This window comes from Magnolia sinica, chromosome 5 (assembly GCF_029962835.1).
Source record: "Magnolia sinica isolate HGM2019 chromosome 5, MsV1, whole genome shotgun sequence".
Lineage (NCBI taxonomy): Eukaryota > Viridiplantae > Streptophyta > Magnoliopsida > Magnoliales > Magnoliaceae > Magnolia > Magnolia sinica.
Window position 1 is genome coordinate 12738607 of NC_080577.1, and position 22844 is coordinate 12761450.

Below are 22844 nucleotides of genomic sequence, written 5' to 3' on the forward strand. Positions count from 1 at the left end.
TTGGGGATATGGGTTTTTGAGCTTAGAGGAATTGGGAACTTTATAAAATTATGGTTTTTATGTTTGGGAAATTGAGAAATTTTGAAATTTTAAGGTTTGTGGATTCATTGGAATGTTTAAGTAGATGTAAGTTGTTGGAAATGGTGCCTAACTTTCACTCTATTTAAAATGTGTATAACTTTATAATTAGTTGTAGAGTTGAAACTATTAAATAATCGATATGTTTCCTATATATAACATAAAATATTTAAAAATAAATTTCTGAAAAGATTGCACCATGGAATCTCTAGGCGTGTGGCTAGTTGGGCATTCCAGGGGCATTTGTGCCTATAGTGCGCCTAGCACCTTTAACTACTTCAATTAAATCTATTTGCCTTTTAAGGGAACACATAAAACCAACACAAATGCATGTAGAATTTAAGCCACCCATCAGGTTTTACCTTAGATGCCCTTGCCAAAGAATCAGGTTGGTCCATTGATTAGGTGAGCCATGGTTTGTGAAATAAATGGACATTTAAGGAAAACTTCTCCAAATTTTCTAGGACATCTATTTAAATGTAGCTTATATGATGAGTAGAACAACCTAATTTTTGGATCAGTGCATCTACCTAGTGAGATTCACCTGACAAATGGGTTAGATCATGCCTTTGGTTCCATGTTGGCAGACTCTGGTGTGTAGATGGGCTTCCCTATACTTGTGTCAAGAGATAGCAAACCTCTAAATTTCATTACATTTAGCAATAATCCCTACTTCAAGTGTTAATATTTGATTAAAATTTCATGAGCAATGTGGATGTAACATTTGGTGTTTTGGTACAGATCATCGATATCTTTTTTATCTTGTGTTTTTTCTTGGCAGAGATCTTAGCTTTAACAAGTTGGCGGGAACAATTCCAAACACCTTTAGAAGCCTACCAAAACTGATTTACTTGTAAGTGATCTAATTTGTAATTATAAAGTTCCCTCTAATTGTTTGCATGATGATGGTTATAGTGCTATTACAAAGAACTATTCATTCACAGTGAGTGGATGATATGGATTTTGATTAGGTATTTGACTAGCAATTTCCTAACTGGACCTGTACAAGACTGGATGGTTAGTAGGCCAACAAACGTGTACGTTTCTCTTCTGGATGCTTGGTATCAGTTTTCAATGTATTGATGGCTTATCTAATATTTTTACAGTGCTATATCAGGCATGCAATTATGACTCTTTATTCATCACTATTCTATTAATCTATCACTGAACCTTTTATTTTAAACGCTGGTAATTAATTTTTTCTTTGATTTTCTTAAGGAGCTAACTTTCACTGTAGAAACTATTAAATGAATAGCAGGAACTTAAGGAGAAGTGTTTGGATATTTGATTGGTTTTCTAGGCAAGCAGGATGTCTCCGCCTTGGGAGCACAACCATCAATAGACTACACTGTTGGAATATGGAGTTTGAAAAACTATTTAAACAAAATAAATTTAAATTAAGAATAAAAGAAAACTTATCGATTTATATAAGTCGAGGCGTGACGTGAGTCACTCGGCTTGAAATCGAATTTGCTCCCCTTGGACAGCGTCCCAAGTGCAACAGGTTTCCAGAGTAATCGACCTCCAGGATACAACGACTATGACCCGGTCCCAGCGGTGCACTCACTGTACACGGGCTCGAACCACTTGTAGTCTTAACCCGAACTAGAAAATACTTGAACACATTTTTAAGAGGAAATCTAATTTTTCTAATCCATTTAAAAACTTAAAATTAGAAGTCTATTTATAGACTTTGTGAAGACACCCTTTCACAAAGGGTTGTGACTATTGGGTTTAAACCGAAGTGGTGCGACCCTTAGGCTTCAAAAGACAACTTTTCAAAACAAAATTTGAAAGGATATAACCTTTCAGTGAAAAGATATATCCGTAGGATATTTTGAAACACTAAATTATTTTAAAATAATTTAAAATACAACATACACGCCTGCAACTTTTTTATTTTTAATGTTTTTCATCTGGAAGAAAAGCCAATTAGACAACGATACTGATAGGCAAGCTGGTAAATGACTGTTTATAAGCCTAATCTACATGGAAGAGTGCATATCCTACCTTCAAATGTGACAAGCTTGATAAGGCTGACCCTGGTACTTTGGAAACATTTTTACCCATGAGCCTAAATTCGTAAAAGAATACATGATGGATGTACTTGTTAGATAGGCCACATGCCTTGTATAGCCGATTCTATAAATAGACGATGTATAAGTAGAGGATTTTGTATTTATCATTTTACCTTGTATAGTCGTTGTTGTAAACAAAGTAAAAATAATAAAGGCTTTGAGGAAAATGATTCTCCTTTGCTTTTTCTGTATTTGAGACAACCTTGAAGGGTTGAATTTATGGAGTTCTACAACAACTATACGAGGTAAAATGATAAATACAAAATCTTCTATTTATACATTGTCTATTTATAGAATCAGCTATATAAGGCAAGCCATGTGGCCTGTCTAACATCCCCCCTCAAACTAATGCGGGTCATCGACAAGTAATAGTTTACTAACTAAAAATGAGTGTTATGCAGAAGTGAGGGACTTCGTGAGAATGTCGGCAAGCTGATCATGGGAAGCGACATGTGGTAGCGAAATGAGCCGATACTGAAACTTCTCGCGGATGAAGTGATAGTCAACTTCAATATGCTTTGTCCGTTCATGGAAAACCGGATTAGAGGCAATCTGAATGGCACTCAGATTATCTACATGGAGAGTAGGATCTTCTAGATGAACGCCCAAGTTAAAAAGAAGTCCACGTAACCAAATAATCTCACTACAAGCTGCTGACATTGCTCTATATTTGGCCTCCGTGCTTGATTTGAAAACAGTGGCCTGCTTCTTACACTTCCAAGAGATGAGAGAAGTGCCAAGAAAAACACAATAGCCAGTGGTAGATCTGCGGATGAGAGTACAACCAGCCCAGTCAACATCTGAATAAGCACGAAGATTCAGAGAGGCCATAGAGGAGAAGAACAGAGATCGATTCAGAGAGGCCGTAGAGGAGAAAAACAGAGATCGATCCAAAGTTCCACGTAGGTACCGTAAGTTGCGTAATACTGCAGTCATATGAAGAGTTCGAGGAGCAGAAACAAATTGGCTGACAACTTGGACCACATAGGCAATATCAGGACGAGTTATTGTTAAGTAAACCAGACTCTCAACCAAACAACGGTATAATGTGCGATCTGCAAGGAGTTCACCATCGTCATGGCCATATTGAACGTTAAGTTCCAAGGGAGTCTGAACTGTCTTCTGATCCGTTAAGGAGGCCAAGGCGAGAAGATCCTTGGTATATTTATGCTGGCTGACCAGGATTCCACGTATAGAACACGAAAATTCAAGTCCAAGAAAGTATGTTAGATGACCCATGTCCTTCATCTTGAAGGATGACTTCAGAACGTCCTTTAATGCCGAGATGTCAGTATTATCGCTAATAGTCAGAAGTAGGTCATCAACATAAGCGAGAATAATGACGATTCCATGCTCAGAGGTGCGTAAGAATAAGGATGGATCATGACCACTTTGAGTAAAGCCAGCTCCTATAACAACATCATGAAAACGTTGGAACCATGCCCGAGGGACCCGTTTGAGACCGTATAGAGCTTTCTTCAGGCGACAGACTTTATCAATAGGGATTAAAGAACCAGGAGGAGGTTTCAAATATACTGTTTCTTGGAGGTCTCCATGAAGAAAAGCATTTTTCACATCCATCTGAGTGAGTGGCCAAGAGCGAACTGATGATATTGCCAGAAGAGTGCGAACAGTTTTCATCTTGGTCACAAGAGCGAATGTCTCATCATAATCAATTCTGTGTTCCTGTTTGTATCCCTAAGCGACAAGCCAAGCTTTGTATCAATCCAATGATCCGTCAGACTTGAGCTTCACAGAATAAATCCATTTACTGCCAATTAATTGGTGGTCAGGAGGTCAAGTAACAATGTCTCACATATGATTATCATCTAATGCTGCAAGTTCTTTTGCCATAGCCTTCTTCCAACAATCATGACTGGTTGCCTGATGGTATGAAGTAGGAATAGATACAGTATCAAGGGTAGTATTTATGACAGACATAGAGTATATCAAGCGATCAGACTATCAATGTTCACGAGTGGAATGACGTACCAAGATAGGATTTGGATCAGTTACAGGTACAGTAGGGAGAGTAGTAGGTGATAGATCTATACGTGGTCGTCATGAATAAACCTGTAATGGACAAGGAGGTGGACTCGACGTAATCGGAATGTTGGAAAAACTAGTAAGACCAGGAGAGACTGGTGTGGGTGAAGGAGGACCAGATGAATGGAAGGCAATATACTCAAGAAAAACAACATGTCGTGATACCTGTACACGACGAGAGACCATGTCATAGCAACAAAAACCCTTTTGAGTTTCTCTAAATCCCAAGTACATACATTTTACTGATTTTGGGGAAAGTTTGTTATGTTCATGTAATGCCAGATGAACATAACATATACAACCAAAAACACGAAATGTAGAATATGTAGGAAGAGAACCGGTGAGAACAAAGTAGGGAGATTTACTATTCAGAACTTTGGTTGGCAACCGATTAATCAAGTAGACTGAATGCATCATAGCTTCCACCTAAAAGGAACGAGGAACACTCATAGCTGTCATTAAGGTATTGACAGTTTCAACAATATGGCGATTTTTGCATTCAGCCACCCCATTCTGTTGTGGAGTATCAGAACAGGTTGTCTGATGAGTAATCCCATGACCCTGAAGATATGTACGAAAATTTATGGAGAGATACTCTCCCCCTGAGTCAGAGTGGAGAGTTTGAATTTTTACTCGAAATTGAGTGTCGACAATAGAATGAAATGTTTTGAAATTTTCAAACACCTATGACTTAGAGTGCAAAAAGTAAATCCAGGTGTAACAGGTGAAATCATCAATGAATATAGCATAATATCGTAGTCCAGAGAGACATAATTAGGCAAGGACCCTAGACATCCATATGCACCAGTTCAAACATAGATGATGATTTTGTAGTACTTAAAGGAAATGGAATACACTTACTTTTTGAAAGGCAACAGGAAAAACAAGAATAATCCAAATCACTTTTATTAAGATAAATATTCCCTAACATGCCAGAAGAAAAGAGCTGAATCAAACGATCAGAATGTGGATGACCCAGGTGAAAGTGCCAGAGTTTCCACATTTTATTTGCCGAACAAATATCTGAGGAAGAAGGAGAGAAGAAATAATGAGCTAGAGTAACAGATGGGTAAAAGTCCAGCACGTACAAACATCCATGCCGCCTACCCTTCCCAAGTACCTTCCTTGTTGCCAGATGTTCACACCCCAAGTGCAGGGTTGTGATGTAGTAATAAACTCGGTAAGACCGAGGTCGAATCCACAGGGACTGAAACCTGTACGTTATCTGAAAATAACCAGATCTAGAACTAGGCTAAGATGAAATCTAAACCAATTGTGATTTGAGGAATAATGGTGAAATATTAATCTAAACTTAAAGAATTCAGAGAAAGGGAACTAGGGATTCAGAGGATCCACTTGTAGAGATCAGGGAGATCTTATGCCTGCTTCATGGATATTATACTGAACTTACTTGATATAGTTTTCAAGAGATGAAAGGTATAAGAATTAGGTATGATTTCATCACAAGTCCATGCCTAAGAGATAAGGTAAACAACAGAACTTAGACCAATCCATAACCAACTAAAAGATGTATGAGTGTTAGGAAGGATTCCATCATCCAACCATGTCTATGAGACGATGGCGAACAACAGGGTTTCCGAACATCAAAATAAAAGGAAAGGAATTATTCAAGCCATCACAGATCTACTGTAATTTAAATCACAACAAACCATTAATGACTAAAAGAATTTCTTAAATCAAAACAGAGTCAATCAGTTCAGTTTAAATCAAACCTGTAGAAGCTCCCATCACGCCACAAGCTTCACCTCTTAGCCCTAGCTAAGAGGTTTAGCATAACATAATCAGACTAAATCTCAACATAATTCATAGGAAAAATAAGAAAAATAAAGAAAAAATATATAAAAATTCTAAACACTTCTCTCTCCGCCTCTCTTTCTCTATCCGACGTCCCCTATTCAAGCACACCCCCTTCATGTTTGGAACTCTTTTTATAGCTGCTGGAGTGGTGGAAATCGGATTTGGGAAGCTATCGCACGCGCAGCGAAAGCCTTTTCGCAGCCAAGTTCGGGACTTCATAACTCTCGCGTTCCTTGCGTTATTCCTGTAAAATCAACGTCTCTTAGAAGTATTTTGGCTGGCCTACACGATGGACGGTTCAGATCTGCCATATGATCAAAGATGGTGGGCCACAACTGCCTGGAAAATCAGATTTCGCGGACGTGCGTAGCCTTTCGCACATCCAGCGCTGACGTGATTGGTGGGCTCCACAGAGATGTTTTTAAGGAAATCCACCCCGTCCATTAGATTGCCCTCGAAATTTCGGTAAGAAACGGATAGTTTTTCATGTCCATTGACTCAGAATCAGAGAAGAAATCATTCAAACATCAATTTGAACGTTGCAGGGCAGTCCACTTATGGCCTCTGTATCGCGCACGTGTGCTTACATGGGTCCAAAAGCTCAGCATAGGTTTGAAGAATTCATGGCCCTCTACAAGATGGACGGTTTAGATTAGCCATATGTACGCTATGTGGGGCCTAAAAGCGTCCGCAAATCGGGCGTCGTCCGTCCGTCCGCAGCGCCTAAACGGCAACTGCCGTTTTGGGAAGATGACGCAGGTCAGCTTTGGCTGACCGGCTTTAGTCGGTTCGGTGCGTGGCGGTTCGTGTACATGTGCAATGTACACACCTCACATATGAGCCCCACTGTAATGTGTTTCAAAAATCTGATCCATCCATTCATTTTATCATCTTATTTAAACCATCGAGACCAAAGTTGAGACAGTTCCAGATATCAGGTGGGCCCAGAATCAACAGTTTATGGGCTGATCTGTCAGTTGGGGTACTTCCATAGTGATCCGACGGCTGAAATTTGATATGTACGGTTACTTTATGGCCCTCAGGCCATCTATGAAGTCTTGGGCCAATCAGATGGCAGGAACTATGTGATCTTGCATTCTTCATCAATTTCGGGCCTCTTTAACGTGAATGGCTTGATTTCCTCGGATCCCTGGCATGTAAATTCTTCAGTCTTGGCTCTCTGGAGTGCGTCCCTTGCTCTGGTAACTTCGGAGTGTCAAATCCATGCTTTTAGTGCTATTTTTCAGTCCATGCTCCTGATTGCATCCTGCAATAAAAACACAATTAAAATATGACATTAAGCATTATCATGTACGTAAAATCAGGCAATAACTGGGGTCTAATATGTAATATTGGACCCTCAACACCAGATCCTACACAAAACAACAATTTGGAAGAAAGATGACCAAACAGTTATTTAATGTAAGTTGACCAACATAAATTAAATTTGAGGAGAGTTTAGGGACATGAAACACATCACGAAGGGTAAACTGGCAATGATCAGAAGGAGAGAGTTAAGGAACCAACGGACTGTATGGGTAGTTTAGTGCCATGTACAGTAGAAATAGCCTAATTGCCAGTGTAGGGACGAGTATTGTGGAGATGTGATACATCACCAGTCATATGATTTGAAGCACCGGAATCGAAGAACCATGGAGAAGATGGGGTGATACCTGACATACCGGCCGCAGAAAGGGCCTGCATGATCTGCTGGAGCATCGTAGGAGTCAAAGGTGAGGAAAGACCTTCAACAGAACCAGTGGATGCAGTATCACTAACAGAAGGCTCGGAAGAAGTAGTCGCAAAAGTAGCAGAAATAGCAGGACCACGGCTACCACCTCGACCACCATGTCGACATATCCTACTTTGTTACAGCCGTGACAAGTTAAAGTAGTGGAACCACGGTTTGGTGCAGAGGTGGATACAGTAAGTGCCAGGTCAGACGGTCCCTGAGATGTCCCCTGAGAGAGGACCTGCAATCATTGTTCCTCGGCTAATAAATCATTAATAATCGAATTCATTGAAGGAGTTGGGCAACGGTTCAGAAGAGCAGCCCTTCAATGCTCAAATTCCGGACGCAGTTTCATAAGAAATTGTCTAACTTGCGCACTCTCGCGCATTGTGTGGAATATTTTAAAGTCATTTGGGAATTCTGGATCCATCATAGCCATCTCTGTCCAAATTGTAACCATTGTAGAGTAGAAAGTTTGAAAACTTTTGTCACCCTGAGTAAGGTGAACCAGATCTTGTTCCAGACGGTATAACCGAGCTGCATTACTCTGTTGATATATTATCTTGAGATGATCCCACATAGCCTTAGCAATGCGATGTGGTGTGAGGCCAACAGCTATTGATCGATCGAATGAATCAAGAATCCAGGTAATAATCCGTCCATTTTTCATTTCCCAATCAGCTATTTTGTCGGCATTGGTGGAAACGGGGATAGTAACAGATCCATCAATTAGTCTCCACAAACCTCGACCCTTGAGAAAACTTTGAAAGTGGATGGCCCATAGATTGTAGTTGGTGCCATCAAAACTACATCGTGGGGCCTCTGTACGGGATTCTTTGTCCATAGTTAGGGAATAATATAAACCACGCCAAAGAAGAAGGTACCTTGCAGTAGGAAGTAGCAGGGGTGTGCACGTGTGAAGCAGGGCCAGACACAGCAGACAGCAGGGCCGAACGCAGGGCCAGATGCAAGGCCAGACGTAGCAGATAGCAGGGCCGGACAGGGCTGTTGACGCAGCAGACAGTAGCAGGGCGTGCGCAGCAAGGAGGTGCGCAGCCTAGGGACGGTCGGACGAGCCTGGGGTGCGATCGGACGAGCCTGGGGATGGTCGGACGGAGCTGTTGACGCAGCAGGAGCGTACGCAGGGACGTGTAGCAGGTGCGTGCACAGGATCGTGCGCAAGGGAGGTGTAGCAGGGGCCTGCGGACAGGCCTGGGAGATTAGACAGAGCTTGGTGCGCAGGGGATGATCGGACAGAGCTTGGTGCGGACAGAGCTTGAGACGATCGGTCGAGCTTCATGAGGGCCGGATCTGACAGAGGAGCTGGACCTAACAGGGGAGTGCCGGATCTGACAGACGGTGGTGTCGGTGATGAAGAAGATGCCGGATTAGGATCGGTATTGCTCTGATACAATGTAAACAAAGTAAAAACAATGAACGCTTTGAGGAAAATGATTCTCCTTTGCTTTTTCTGTATTTGAGACAACCCTGAAGGGTTGAATTTATAGAGTTCTACAATGACTATACAAGGTAAAATGATAAATACAAAATCTTCTATTTATACATTGTCTATTTATAGAATCGGCTATACAAGGCAAGGCATTTGGTCTGTCTAACAGTTGTAATGCTCTATATATTCAACCCTTTAGGGTTGTCTCAAATACACAGAAAACCAAAAGGAGAATCATTTTCCTAAAAGCCTTCATCCTTTTCTCCTTGTTGACATGGTATCAGAGCGATACTGATCCTAATCTGGCATCTCCTTCATCACCGGCCCCGCCCTGTCAGATTCGGCTCCTCATCTGTCAGATCCTGCCCTGCCCCGTCAGATCCGACCCTCCCCTGTCAAATCCGGCTCCTCCCTTGTCAGATCTGGCCCTGCCCTGCTATCCTGCTGCAACAACAACCCTCGTCTGGCCTTCCCAAGCACGTCTGATCTTCCCTAGGCCTGTCCGCACGCCCCTGCGCAAGCCCCTGCCCATGAACGACCCTGTGCACGCACCTGCGCATGTCCCTGCTACATCTGATCCCTCATACAACACCTCCTACTGTACCTACTGCTGCACATCCTGCTGTCTCTGTCTGATTGATCTGTTGCTGTCTGCTGATCTACTGCTGTCTCTGTCTTTTGCTGGTTGTTGTTCTGATCTGTGGCTGCAAGGTACTTTCTTCTTTGACATAGTTCTTATCTCTTCCTATCTATGAACAAAGACTCCCATACAGAGGCCCTACGATGTAGTTTCGATGGCACCAACTACAATCTATGGGCCATCCACTTTTAGAATTTTCTCAAGGGTCGTGGTTTGGGGGACTGATTGATGGATCTGTTACTGTCCTCGCTTCCACCGATGCCGACAAAGTGGCTGATTAGGAAATGAAAAATGGACGGATTATTACCTGGATTCTCGATTCGGTCGATCGATCAATAGCTGTTGGCCTCACGCCACATCGCACTGCTAAGGCAATGTGGGAGCATCTCCAGATAATATATCAACAGAGTAATGTGGCTAGGTTATACGGCCTGGAATAAGATGTGGTTCACCTTACTCAGGGATACAAACAGGAACACGAAATTGATTATGATGAGACATTCGCTCCTGTGGCCAAGATGAAAACTGTTCGCACTCTTCTAGCAGTATCATCAGTTCGCTTTTGGCCACTCACTCAGATGGATGTGAAAAATGCTTTTCTTCATGGAGACCTCCAAGAAACAGTATATTTGAAATCTCCTCCTAGATCTTTAATCTCTACCAATAAGGTTTGTCGCATGAAGAAAGCTTTATACGGCTTCAAACAGGCTCCTCGAGCATGGTTCCAACGCTTTCATGATGTTATTACTGGAGCTGGCTTTACTCAAAGTGGTCATGATCCATCCTTATTCTTGCGCACCATTGAGCGTGGAATCGTCATTGTTCTCGTATATGTTGAAGACCTACTTCTGACTGGTAGCGATGTTACTGGCATCTCGGCATTAAAGGAAGTTCTAAAGTCATCCTTCAAGATGAAGGACTTAGGACATCTGACATACTTTCTTAGACTTGCCTTGTCGCTTTCTATACGTGGAATCCTGGTCAGCCAACGTAAATATACCAAGGATCTTCTCGCCTTGGCCTCATTGACGAATCAGAAGACAGTTCAGACTCTCTTGGAACTTAACGTTCAATATGACTATGACGATGGTGATCTCCTTGTAAACCCCACATTGTACCGCCGTTTGGTTGGGAGTCTGGTTTACTTAACAATGACTCGCCCTGATATTGCCTACGCGGTCCAAGTTGTCAGCCAATTTGTTTCTGCTCCTCGGACTCTTCATATGACTGCAATATTGCGCATTTTGCAGTACCTCCATGGAACTCTGTATCGCTCTCTGTTTTTCTCCTCCACGGCCACTCTGGACCTTCATGCTTATTCAGATGCTGACTGGGCCGATTGTACTCTCACATGCAAATCTACCACTGGCTACTGTGTTTTTCTCGGCACTTCTCTCATCTCTTGGAAGTGTAAGAAGCAGGCCACTATTTCCAAATCAAGCACGGAAGCCGAGTATAGAGCAATGTCAGCTGTTCTAGTGAGCTTATCTGGTTACGTGGACTTCTTTCCGACTTGAGCATACATCTACAAGATCCTACTCCACTCCATGTAGATAATCTGAGTACCATTCAAATTGCCTCTAATCTGGTTTTCCATGAACAGACAAAGCATATTGATGTTGACGGTCACATCATCCGCGAGAAGTTTCAGTCTCAGCTCATTTCTCTTCCACATGTCGCATCCCATGATTAAATTGTAGACATTCTCACGAAGTCCCTCACTTCTGCATGTCACTCATTTCTAGTTGGCAAACTATTACTTGTCGATGACCAGCATTAGTTTGAGGGGGATGTTAGACAGGCCACATGTCTTGTATAGCCAATTCTATAGATAGACGATATATAAGTAGAGGATTTTGTATTTATCATTTTACCTTGTATAGTCATTGTAACACTCTGTATATTCAACCCTTTAGGGTTGTCTCAAATACACAAAAAACCAAAAGGAGAATCATTTTCCTAAAAGCCTTCATCATTTTCTCCTTGTTTACAATGTTCACCAAAACCAATTCGATTTAGCCAGTCTCAATCTCCAGCTCCTTAAACTGTCGCCAAAGCCTTCATATACTATTTTACTTGCTTCGTATCTTTCCTATGCACTTCTTCAGATATCAGTCATCTGATCCTGGTCTTTATTATTGGTACAATGTTGTGATAGAGGGTAAACATGAGCCACTTAAAAGGAACCTGACTACAGAACCTCAATCTGTCTGTATTATTACTGGGAAGATGAATGTATGTCACCAGTCATTATAAGGATATCACTTTCTGCCATTGTTTCAGTTCAAGACAGCTATTTACTCATACACTTATAATCACACCCCCTCCCCAAAGGCCACCGCCCACACACACATGCCATGCATCTCGCAATGAATAAAGAGATCAAAGATCTTCTCTTCATCATTTTACTTAAATAGCAAATAAGTGATTGCCGCATGTTCCACATGTAATATAAGGCCAGAATGATGGAAAGTTGGAAGACTCGCTATCATGATTATGATGATAATGGGGAGGATGTGAACACTAGGTTCTTGATGCTAAGAATGCAAATATAGAAATGTTTAGGCTTCATTTGCAGAGATTATTAATAAAAATCTGCATTAAGACTAAGCCCAATTTTGGCAGGCCCCATACCTTGCACATCACATTCGCATCATCGACACAATGCATTCTTCAATTAATCTCAATTTTTAAACATTTAGTTCTTATTAAAACTTCCAAAATTGCTATCAAGTGGAAGAAAGTGATACTTTACACCCTGATCCATAGCTCAAGTGGTAGACTGAGTGAAAGATACCTCGTTTCAACACTGAGGTCTTGGTATCAATCCCCAGTGGGGGTGGCTAACAGTGAAGTGTGAACTGACAATGCGGTGTACTAACAATCTAACCAAAAAAAAAAAGTGATACTTTCTTGACCAAATCTGATGTGGAGAGCATGGGGATTAGACCTAATCTCAAATTTGCAGGATCCCCTACCCACATGGAGCCTCAGTGAAGGGAAATCTCATAGAAAATTTTGGTGGGATTTTGCTTAGATGTCTATAGTGCTTGTATGGTTTTTGAAAATTTTATGACTCATTGAGCTTCCCTTGATTGGGTTGCATCACCCATGAATTTCAAAGTAGGAACTATCAATGTGTCCATTCTCACTGAAGATTTGGTTAAATGCTCAAAATAATAATAATAATAATAATAATAATAATAATAATAATAATAAAATCCTGAATTATTGGGCACCGTTTTTGTCAAAATTCACTATTGAGGTTCACAAATTCTTTTCCATATCTTAAATTTTATTTACATGGTGTGACTATCTTTTTTGCGTCATTTCTTTCTTATTACTTTCTTCCCTAAAAATGCTTGTTCAGATTGCGTTGCAATATTTCCATGCAGTGATCTTTCTTACAACAATTTTACATGGGGAAGACCTCTGATACAAAATTGTCAACAAGGAAGAATGTAAGAAGAGTTTCTTGCAGTTTCGGTGTTTCAATACCTAAGGGTTGGGGTGGTCGGGTGGCAATTGGCTAGTCAGGGTTGGCCTTAGCTTGACCCTGACCCTAATCCAGGCTAAAATGGCCTTGGCCTTGGCCCCGGCCAGTAAGGAGAAGAGTTAAATGATCAAATGTTTGAAATAGTTTCATCTAAGAATTTTTTGGGGTATCCTTCATCCGTGATGAGTCCTACCATATAAATGTTTTGATAATTGCAACATGACCCAAATCCAATTCGAATGGGAACTGCTCAAAAGTGTCTTTAAACCGTCCATTCTTTTTGTATAATAGGGGCTCACATGATGATTGGACCAAGTCAATGGGCTGGTCTGAGCCATTCATCATGGGCCTGGGCCCGGCAGGGCAAGACCTAGATTTCAAGCCCGGGTTGGGCCAAGTTTAGGTATCCAAGCCCAAGCTCTACAGGGTCGGTCTGCCTGGTCAATTGCCACCATCACTTAAGGGTTATGTTGTCTCTTCTTCTTCTTCTTTGCTTTCTAAATTTTTCACTTTTCATTTCAACAGAAACTTGTTTGGAAGCTCTTCCACAGGGAACAACACGTAAGACCTGTTCATGAAATTGCATTATAGTTATAGATAATAATCATATGTTTGTGATTAGCTGCTTTAATTCATTTTGGAACCCCTGGATAAATTTAAATGCTTTCTTCATGCTGATGCATTCTTAGCTGCATATTGATGATGCAGAAGTGGAGCTTTTTCATGCTTAAAAAAGACATTCCCTTGTTCACAATGTAAGTATGTCCTTTTCGAATTGGTGTCGCCTTAAAATTTCTTTTTTCATTCGCAAATCTGTCTTTGGTGTTTAGCCCATTCATATTCCTTCCAAAGTTTGTCCTTCCTTAATTAGTGTTGATGTTCCTTCGAAAATATGCAATTATTAGCATCCATAACCAACAAATTCTATATTATCCAATTCAACTAAAAGGCACAAGCATATTTAGGTCAGATTTGGAGAAGGAAAAAAAAAGAGAAAGAAGAAAAAAGATGAGGAAGTTGACAACAATCATGGATATACAAAAAGATGGTAATTAACAATAAACTCCTCACTTCTTGGAAGATAAAACTTCCCTGTGGCTGTATCTAATATTTGATGTGAGTGCCATTTAAATGAAAATCATGATCTTAATTACTAAAGCGATCTATATATGCCATATATGCATAATTTCTTCCCACTTGAAGTGGCTTTTCTTTTAATTTAAGATGTTCAACAGGTGCAAAGCCTTCTCATATTAGTTATTTCATAATTAAATCATCATCATTTCTTTGTCCCAGCTATTTGTGGTCAGCTTTCTCATCATTGCTTGGCCAAAGTTCAACAACCGACTGCCTGCTTGACATCAACCCTACTGCTTTACCCAAGCTGGGGACTGGCTGGTGCATCATTACCAAGTGGAGTTGTAATTTCATAATAAAATAACTTTGAAAATATTAGAAGTCTTTTCTTTGCATAGAAGACACCTAAAAAAGAAACTTGAAGAAGGGTAACTTTATGGCAGTCCTGTGTCTGATTAGGTCAATTTGAAAGCATATCTGGAGGTTTTTTTTTTTTTTTTTGAATTCGTTTTATTGTAGAATAGCAATGGGTAATAAGATGGGGGAAAGTATAATTAAGATAGTTTGGCCATGTGCAACAAAGATTAGAAAAATTGTACCAGTTAGAAGGAGTTGGTTCAAGTTGAAGATTCCATAAGGGCGAGGGGAAGGCCCAAAAGGATGTGGGTGTAGGTAGTACGAAAAGATTTGATGACCTACAGTTTAGTTGAGGATATGGTCCTTGATAGAGTGGATGGCAGAACAAGATTCATGTAGCCAACCCCAGTTAGTTGGGATAAGGCTTAGATGATGATGATTATGATGAATTATTTTCATTGAAAAAGGGAAAAGGTATAAAAACCATCAAGGTAGTGGGGGGAAAAAACCAATACAAAGATGAGGCCTAGAGGCAGCTGTCTGAATTGGGTTAGCTTTCTGGAATTTACATTTTTCCTTATCTTATCCCATTAATACTAATTTGTTCTCGCTCTTTGTGTCAGATTATTATTCTTTGTATATAAATTGTGGCGGAGATCAAGTCACCATAAATAAAACCACTACATATGAAGCAGATCAAGTACCATTTGGGGTTTCGTATTTTGTTTTAAGTGATGGAAAAAACTGGGAACGTAGTAGTACTGGAAATTTCATTAATGATGACAAAGCTATAGACAGCTACATAGCAGAAAATACATCCAAGCTCTCTATGCCTAACTCCGAGTTGTACACTAAGGCACGGCTTTCTCCCATTTCCCTCACTTATTATGGGCTTTGTCTTCACAATGGGAACTACACCGTAAAGCTCCACTTTGCAGAGATAATGTTCATGGATGACAAAACATATAGCAGCCTCGGGAAGCGCATATTTGATGTTTACATTCAGGTAGTTAATCACACTACAGAGATACTTTTCTGTTAATTGACAGGATTCAGATGTAACTAAATTAGCATGCTGTAGGGACAACTGGTATTAAAGGATTTCAATATCAAAGATGAAGCTGGTGGTTCTGGTCAGGAAGTTGTGAAGAATTTTACCGTTCCTGTTACTAATTACACTTTGGAGATCCGTTTATGTTGGGCTGGAAAAGGCACACAGATTGTCCCTGAGAAAGGAACCTATGGCCCTCTCATTTCAGCTATTTCTGTAGACCCTGGTATGATGCATGTTTTTGTGTTTTGTTCTTGTTTTTCTTTATAATCCAGGTAAATTGATCCTCAGGACTATTCTCAACTAAGAAAAGGTCTTGAAGTGGTGTTGTTTGCATAAGAGCTTGGATAATTTTGATTTCATTACATTAAAGCTATTAGACAATTGGACTAATGATTTATGTAAAGAGGTCTGCCAGCACTGCTCGTCCTTGTTGCTCTCCCATTTGTGCTCGCCTGTTGTGTGCCTTGACATGTGGTCATCTATGTCATGCATCTAGTAAGGTTCCAACAATGGATTTGCTGTCTGGCGAAAATCTGCTGATTAGAGATCATCACCGTCCATACAATGGGAAGTTGGAAACATTATCCCTACCGTGTTTCTATGGATGGCAAGGATTTCTGATCAATAGGGTTTTCTCACATGGCCAGTCCACAATGGGACCTACTAGTTGAATGATTTGGATCACCATGCAGTGAGACAAAAGAGGCAACAAATGGCAAGGAATGTCTGTAGAATTTATATGTGACATGTTCTTTTACTTCTTAAATGTAAAATCTAAAATGATTTTTGAGAAGGTCACATAAAAGTTTTGTAAAAGAAGTGATTTCAGTACTGTTGATCAGTTCGATCAAGTTTCAAGGGCTTTCTAAGTTTTCGTATATGCTCCATTTTGCATAATTAAATCAGCCTTGGTCTATCACTTTATTATTGAGTGAATCTTGGTATTGGTCAGTTTTTTTTTTTTCATTAGTCACCCACTGATAACCATGTTTGTTTGATATTGTTCTTTGTGCAGAATTTACACCTTCACAAAGTACTTCAAAAAGTAGCAAGGACATCTCTACTGGTGTTGTGGTTGGGATTGTAACTTCAGTATTATTTCTTACTTTCTTGTTTTTGGTTTTCCTCTGGAGGAAAGATTGCCTGGCAGGAAAAAATAGGAAAGGCTACCTGGGAAGCAAAAGTACAACGGACCAAGGTGGAAACTAATCAAATTCATGAATTAACCAAAAAGAAAAATGTCAACCATATCTAATAAATTGGTTTTGATGCTTGGATATGCTTTTATCAGTATCAACAAGTGCCTCAAGAAGTAGGCAGTTTTCATATCCAGCTTCCTAATAGCCACTTAAACTTGAAGCCTTGCTGATATGCTCAAATCATATGTTTCATCCCTTCTCCAATCATTAACATCATTGTCATAATGGCCTTATTCCAGCTGTTTTATTTAGTACGCAAAGTATTTTGTTTTCATGTGCTCCTCGTATGCATGTCTTCACATGGGTGCATTAGTGTATGCATACACTCAAATGTAGAAGGAACTGCTAAAATGGGTGCTTTATGTATATTTAAGAAAAATATTCTGCATAACTGATCATGTTGGTTAAATATGCCCATGATATTTAAAACTCTATGTGTGCATTTGTTCTCACCACAAATAGTTGGGAGTTGAGACAACGATGACAATATATGTGCATGCGTGCACATGCGTTTGTATGAGGAAAAGACCAACTTGCTACTTAAGGAACAGCTAATACGTATATCAAACCCTTAATACTCTGCTTATTTTGAGAATAATGTTAAAAAAATATTGCTTATATTGAAAAAATGTTTTTTTATTTCTGAAACTGTTTTCTGATTTTCTTTCTTTCCTGTAATGTAGAGATAAAATCATTTTGAAAATCCATCAAGTACCACACTTTCTTTCCAAAAAAATATTAAAAAGATAATTCTTCTGAAAAAAGAAAAACGTCAGTGTAATAAAGGTCATGATGCGCTTTGTTATTTCTTAAATACCTATTTTGGTGGTAAATGAAGGTTACTGTATTACCCCCTGATGCTTTTTATGAAGTATATCAATCATTCATGGAAAGTTTGCAATTTTTTTTACCTAATAATGATTAGTATAAATCTTTCATTATTAGGCCTAGTAATATATGACATTAACATTGCATGCTGATAAATTTTCTCTTACATATTTATATTTATTTCTCAAGGTTTTGAACATTTCTTTTGTCAAATCAAATTCTTCTTGTCATTTTTTTTTTCCAGTCTCACAGACATGACCATACGAGCTTTGCTTGTGGTCAATCGTGTGAGAAATATTGAATAGACTGCATGTTACTAGTAAAACATGCGGAATTTATCAACTTTTTGTAGACATTCTTGTCTAACTTTGTTTGGTGGACAGATCTCAGCAACTTACTTCTGCGAACCGGTTCGTTTGCCTTGCGACACATTAGAGCTGCCACAAACAACTTTGACATTTTGAACAAGATTGGTGAAGGTGGTTTTGGTTCTGTTTACAGGGTATACCGTATAGTATGGAAATACTGTTTAATCTGATCTGTAAATATCTTTGAAAAGAACTAATTTCAAGTAGAAGGTAATATGTGGAACTTATTGTATTACTCTAATGCAGGGTCTATTATCAGACGGTACCTCAATTGCAGTGAAACAACTTTCGTCCAAATCAAGTCAAGGTAACCGTGAATTTGTGAATGAAATTGGACTAATATCTGCTTTGCAACACCCAAATCTCGTAAAGCTTTATGGATGTTGTATTGAGGGAGATCAACCATTGCTGGTGTATGAGTATATGGAAAATAATAGCCTTGCCCGTGCCCTGTTTGGTGAGTTCAGTCGTTGCCCTACCAACACAAGTAGGCAGGATAGATGAAACACAGAGTAATAAGACTATCTTTTTTTTCTTCTTTTTTTTCTTTTTCTTTTTTCTTTTTGGTCGATTTGATGATTTGTAGGCATAGAAGAACATCAATTGCAGCTTGATTGGCCAACCAGGCTCAAGATTTGTGTTGGAATAGCAAGAGGTCTGGCTTATCTCCATGAAGAATCAAAATTGAAAGTTATTCATAGAGACATCAAAGCCACCAATGTACTGCTTGATAGGGATCTTAACCCAAAGATATCCGACTTTGGTCTGGCAAGGCTTTGTGAAGGGGAGAAGACCCACATTAGCACTCGAATTGCTGGAACTATGTGAGTCATCATGCACTATTTTCGTCCTTTGTATGAAATGGAAACCACACCTTCATACTCTTGGTAATAATGTTTATCTTCCTGTTCCAGCATAAAGCTTCAGTGCACTTCTTAGTTTTATCTTTCATATCAACACTCTGGTAAATTGGCTGACTAGCTGCAAGTTTCAACCTAAAATGGGAACTGAATGAGGCAGCCATATAAACTGAACAGATCAATGAAAATGAGATAGAAGTTTGTATCACATGTTTGATTGATGACATTTTGGCTCTCCAACAGCCAAAACTGTGCCATCCATGGCACTAACCAGAAAACCTTTGGGTTTTTGCAATCACACGATAGGGATTCATATAAGCATTGTTCGAAGTATCCCTGATATTATCTCTATCTCCGGCTCAACGATACTGATAACACTGGTAACGATACCAATAACACCGGTAGTGTTAGAAATTCTAGTTATTGGTGATGTATCACTAAGTATCGCCAATGTATCACCAATATTTTCGACTGTGTAAATTTCAAGTGTCGTTTGTTTCGCCAGTGTATCGGTGATATCGCCACAAATATGTTAATTAAAAAATAAAAATAAAAAAATCTACTTCAAGTTTCTTTACGGGTACATGATTGTATGCAGTGATGAAATTGTTGACGATATTATCATTAACGCAACGTGGGCAATATCGAGACCACATTCTTTTGTCTCATTTTTAGTTGTCGACTATTTCTTAGTGAGATATTGTGTGTTGTTGATATTCTAAAATTCTGATGGATGTTTAGATGAAAGGTAGGATGGTTGGATGGATAGACGGCATTGATGGGATTGTTGGATTGATTTCTTGCAACAACACATGCTTTTAAGCCCCACGTAAAATGGAAACTTATTATGTATATATTCTTTTTGCAATTTTTTATTCCTAAATATTCAAATGTGTATTTTAGTATCTCCTAAAGTTTTATTGAAAATTTCCACCATTTTTTCCATGTTTCCCCACATTTCCAGTTATCGGTGATATCGATATTGTTTCCATATCCTTGGCGAGAGAAACTTGTAGTAATACCAATACTTCGAACACTACATATAAGCATGCCATACCTGCACTAGTACAGATTTAATGGCGATTGATGCACATGGTTTGGGAGTTGGTTCTCCCAGGATACTTAACTATGCATGCCATTCACTAAAGATCAACAGTGTTGAATTCGTTGTCTGAAGGCCCGCCTGATGCAACCCAAATGAGATGGTCCAGCAGCCCTAAAAGTTAGCCCCACAAGACCATATATATCAACAGAAACTGGAATAAGTACTGACAAGTGGCAACATCTACGGGCTCTGCTTGGTTGATTGATGGGCATAAGAGGCAAGAAGGGTAGAAATGGAGGACCTTGTGGGGCTTTAGATACCTCACCACGACATCACGATGGTGTATTTTGATGCATGTGGTTTTTTTTTTTTCTTCTTTTTCTTTTTTAGCATTGAGACTTTTTTTCCATTTTATTGCATGGAACTCCAGCATTTTTCTCCCTTAGTGCCAAAAATAAGGTTCCTTGTTCTTTGTTTGAAAGGATCAATTTTCTGAACGGCATCAGCATGAGACTTTAGCCTTAGTGCCTTTTGGGCTTGTTTGGATGTCCCTCAATCATCGGATTGCTCCGTCCTTGTGTCATCTAGTCTGCTAAACATGGGACCATAAGTATTTGCTCAAACCTGTAAATGAGGATCCAATAGTTCCCACATGGATCAATCTATGTTTTCTGCTCCAGTTTGATTTTTTAGTCATCCCATCTATAAACTGGGCAGCTGATGGATGCACTTGGAAATGGATGCATACATCCAAACCAGTCCTTATCAATTGCATGGAAGCGCCCATCTAAAATTAGTTGTCTATGCTTATTTTTTCCTTTTTCCTTTTTCTCTTTTTCTTTTATTTTTTATTTTTTGCAGAGGCTATATGGCACCAGAATATGCAGTGCATGGTCGCCTGACTGAGAAAGCAGATATTTACAGCTTTGGGGTTGTTACTCTGGAAATTGTCAGTGGGAAGAGCATCACAAATTTCACACCAGAGGGAAATCATATTCATTTGGTGGATTGGGTAATTTAGATCTCCATCTAAGGTTTGAAAGTTCGGTGTTCTAAAGGCGACATTATTGCCAAAATGCAAGTGACATATGTTCCGGACTTTACTCATCTCACTTGTGATTTGAGGTGGAAGAAGAGGAACAAGGAAGCCTGCTTACTGCTGGTTCCACTTCTTGTTTGCCCCAAATGCAAAATGCACCATGTTGGCTAGGAAGCCCAGCCAATGGCAATTGGCAGCAATTGCAAATTGCACCTTTTCATGATTTATTGGATCCATAGATAGCTAAACAGCAAAGTTTAAAAAATAATAATTATAAAACACATGAAATGTTTTTGTTTAATTCAGTCTAGATTGCCAAAAAGTGTCAAAATTTCAGCCAAAAAAAGGAAATACGAAAAATTCAGAGAATGAAAAGTTCAGGTGTTCTATGGTTACATGTGCATATATGTGTGTGTGTATTACATATAAATAAGGTTAGGGTAGAAAACTATAATTAAAATAATTAGAATGTCTATACGCGTGAATAATTATGTATATAGATAGTCGAATGGTGTTCTTTGCCTCTTGCAAATCCTTCATTTTCAAGTAATCCTCATATAAATTTATTTGTCTCTATTAATAACTTTTACCTTTTACTCAATTTTATCAATGGGCAGCAACCACCAATCTCTATTTCTTATTGCAGTTTTTTTAAAAAAAAAAATAAATAAAGCCTGTTTGATTGAAAAAAAGAAAAGAAGGTGTTTAATTGGGTTTTTTTGCCTTTTTTCCTATCTTCTGAAATGTATGGAATTTTAAATGTTTGATCAGTTTTTTTTTCCAAATATATGGACTTCAAAACAGAGTTTTGCTAACTAGGAGTGGATCAAGGTAGATCTTCACTGTAAATGATAGACTTTCAACACAACTATGGATATTGCAGGCATACTTTCTGCAAGAGAGAGGAAGGCTACTTGAGCTTGTTGATCCGAAGTTGGGGTCAGAATTCAACGAGAAAGAGGCAATTGTTATGATCAATGTGGCACTCTTATGCACGAATGCATCTCCTGTACTTAGGCCGACCATGTCTGCTGTAGTTAGCATGCTCGAAGGCAAGAGTCTCATTCAAGATCCGCTCTCAGATTCAAGTTTCTCCAGTGACGATTTGAAATTTAAAGCCAGTAGCAGCAGTTATGAAGAGATCCAAAGCCAGAGCTCCAATCCTAGCCTGAGCCAGACCCAGACAGTGTCAAAGGTTCAACTAGGGGCTGGCACTCCTACATCTGCCTCCAGTCTCTACCCAGTCAATTCGGATTCTCAGAATTGGAAAAACAGATAGTGGTAGTCTGAATATTTCTTTTGATCTCCTACCCTTGTTGTTTATGTAGCTTTTGGAGTTTAATGTTCACATATCTATTCCTGATCTTTGCAATGAAATTGAGATTTTGATTCCAATGAATGTTGTAGAACATCGATGATTGGAATGATTGAAATCCAATTCAGCTCAATGAGTCTGGTGTGGCATGTGAGGCCGTTCATCTGAATCAAATAAATCAACTCACATGCTGTTTTTACTATATAAATCTTCAAACACTTTGTGAGGAATGTGTGGTTTTAAAACCCGGAGTGATTTAGTTTGCATTTTGCTTGTACTCAAAAGCCAAAATGAGGCATCAAAGATCAGAAGTAACTTGTATGAGTTAGACTCGTCCAGTTAGAAGAATTGGCTTGGTATTTGG

General features: G+C 39.4%; 2 protein-coding genes across 3 annotated transcripts in view; both read left to right on the forward strand.

Moving 5' to 3' along the window:
* The window catches only part of LOC131246946 (uncharacterized), a 223901-nt gene that overhangs the window by 98924 nt on the left and 102133 nt on the right, over window positions 1–22844 (forward strand). The window lies entirely within an intron of this gene.
* Window positions 862–22560, forward strand: LOC131245472 (probable LRR receptor-like serine/threonine-protein kinase At1g07650). 2 transcript variants are annotated; one of them, XM_058244963.1, is made up of 14 exons: window positions 862–931; window positions 1050–1115; window positions 13238–13303; window positions 13864–13899; window positions 14047–14093; window positions 14635–14759; window positions 15396–15778; window positions 15854–16049; window positions 16842–17024; window positions 18237–18367; window positions 18468–18678; window positions 18808–19045; window positions 20988–21138; window positions 22049–22560. In XM_058244963.1, exons 3-14 carry the CDS (start codon window positions 13262–13264, stop codon window positions 22442–22444), a joined length of 2139 nt encoding a protein of 712 aa, XP_058100946.1. In that variant the 5' UTR covers window positions 862–931; window positions 1050–1115; window positions 13238–13261; the 3' UTR covers window positions 22445–22560. The 2 variants fall into 2 exon arrangements, with proteins under 2 accessions (XP_058100946.1, XP_058100947.1); XM_058244964.1 differs by lacking the exons at window positions 862–931; window positions 1050–1115; window positions 14635–14759 and having other exon boundaries at window positions 13230–13303.

Excerpts from the sequence above, each read along its gene's own strand:
- LOC131245472 (XM_058244963.1), top strand. The coding sequence starts at position 13,262 with ATGGGGAAGACCTCTGATACAAAATTGTCAACAAGGAAGAAT. Across the intron at positions 16,050-16,841 it reads AGCTATTTCTGTAGACCCTG|AATTTACACCTTCACAAAGT; the intron begins GTATGATGCATG and ends TTCTTTGTGCAG. Across the intron at positions 18,679-18,807 it reads CCTTGCCCGTGCCCTGTTTG|GCATAGAAGAACATCAATTG; the intron begins GTGAGTTCAGTC and ends GATGATTTGTAG.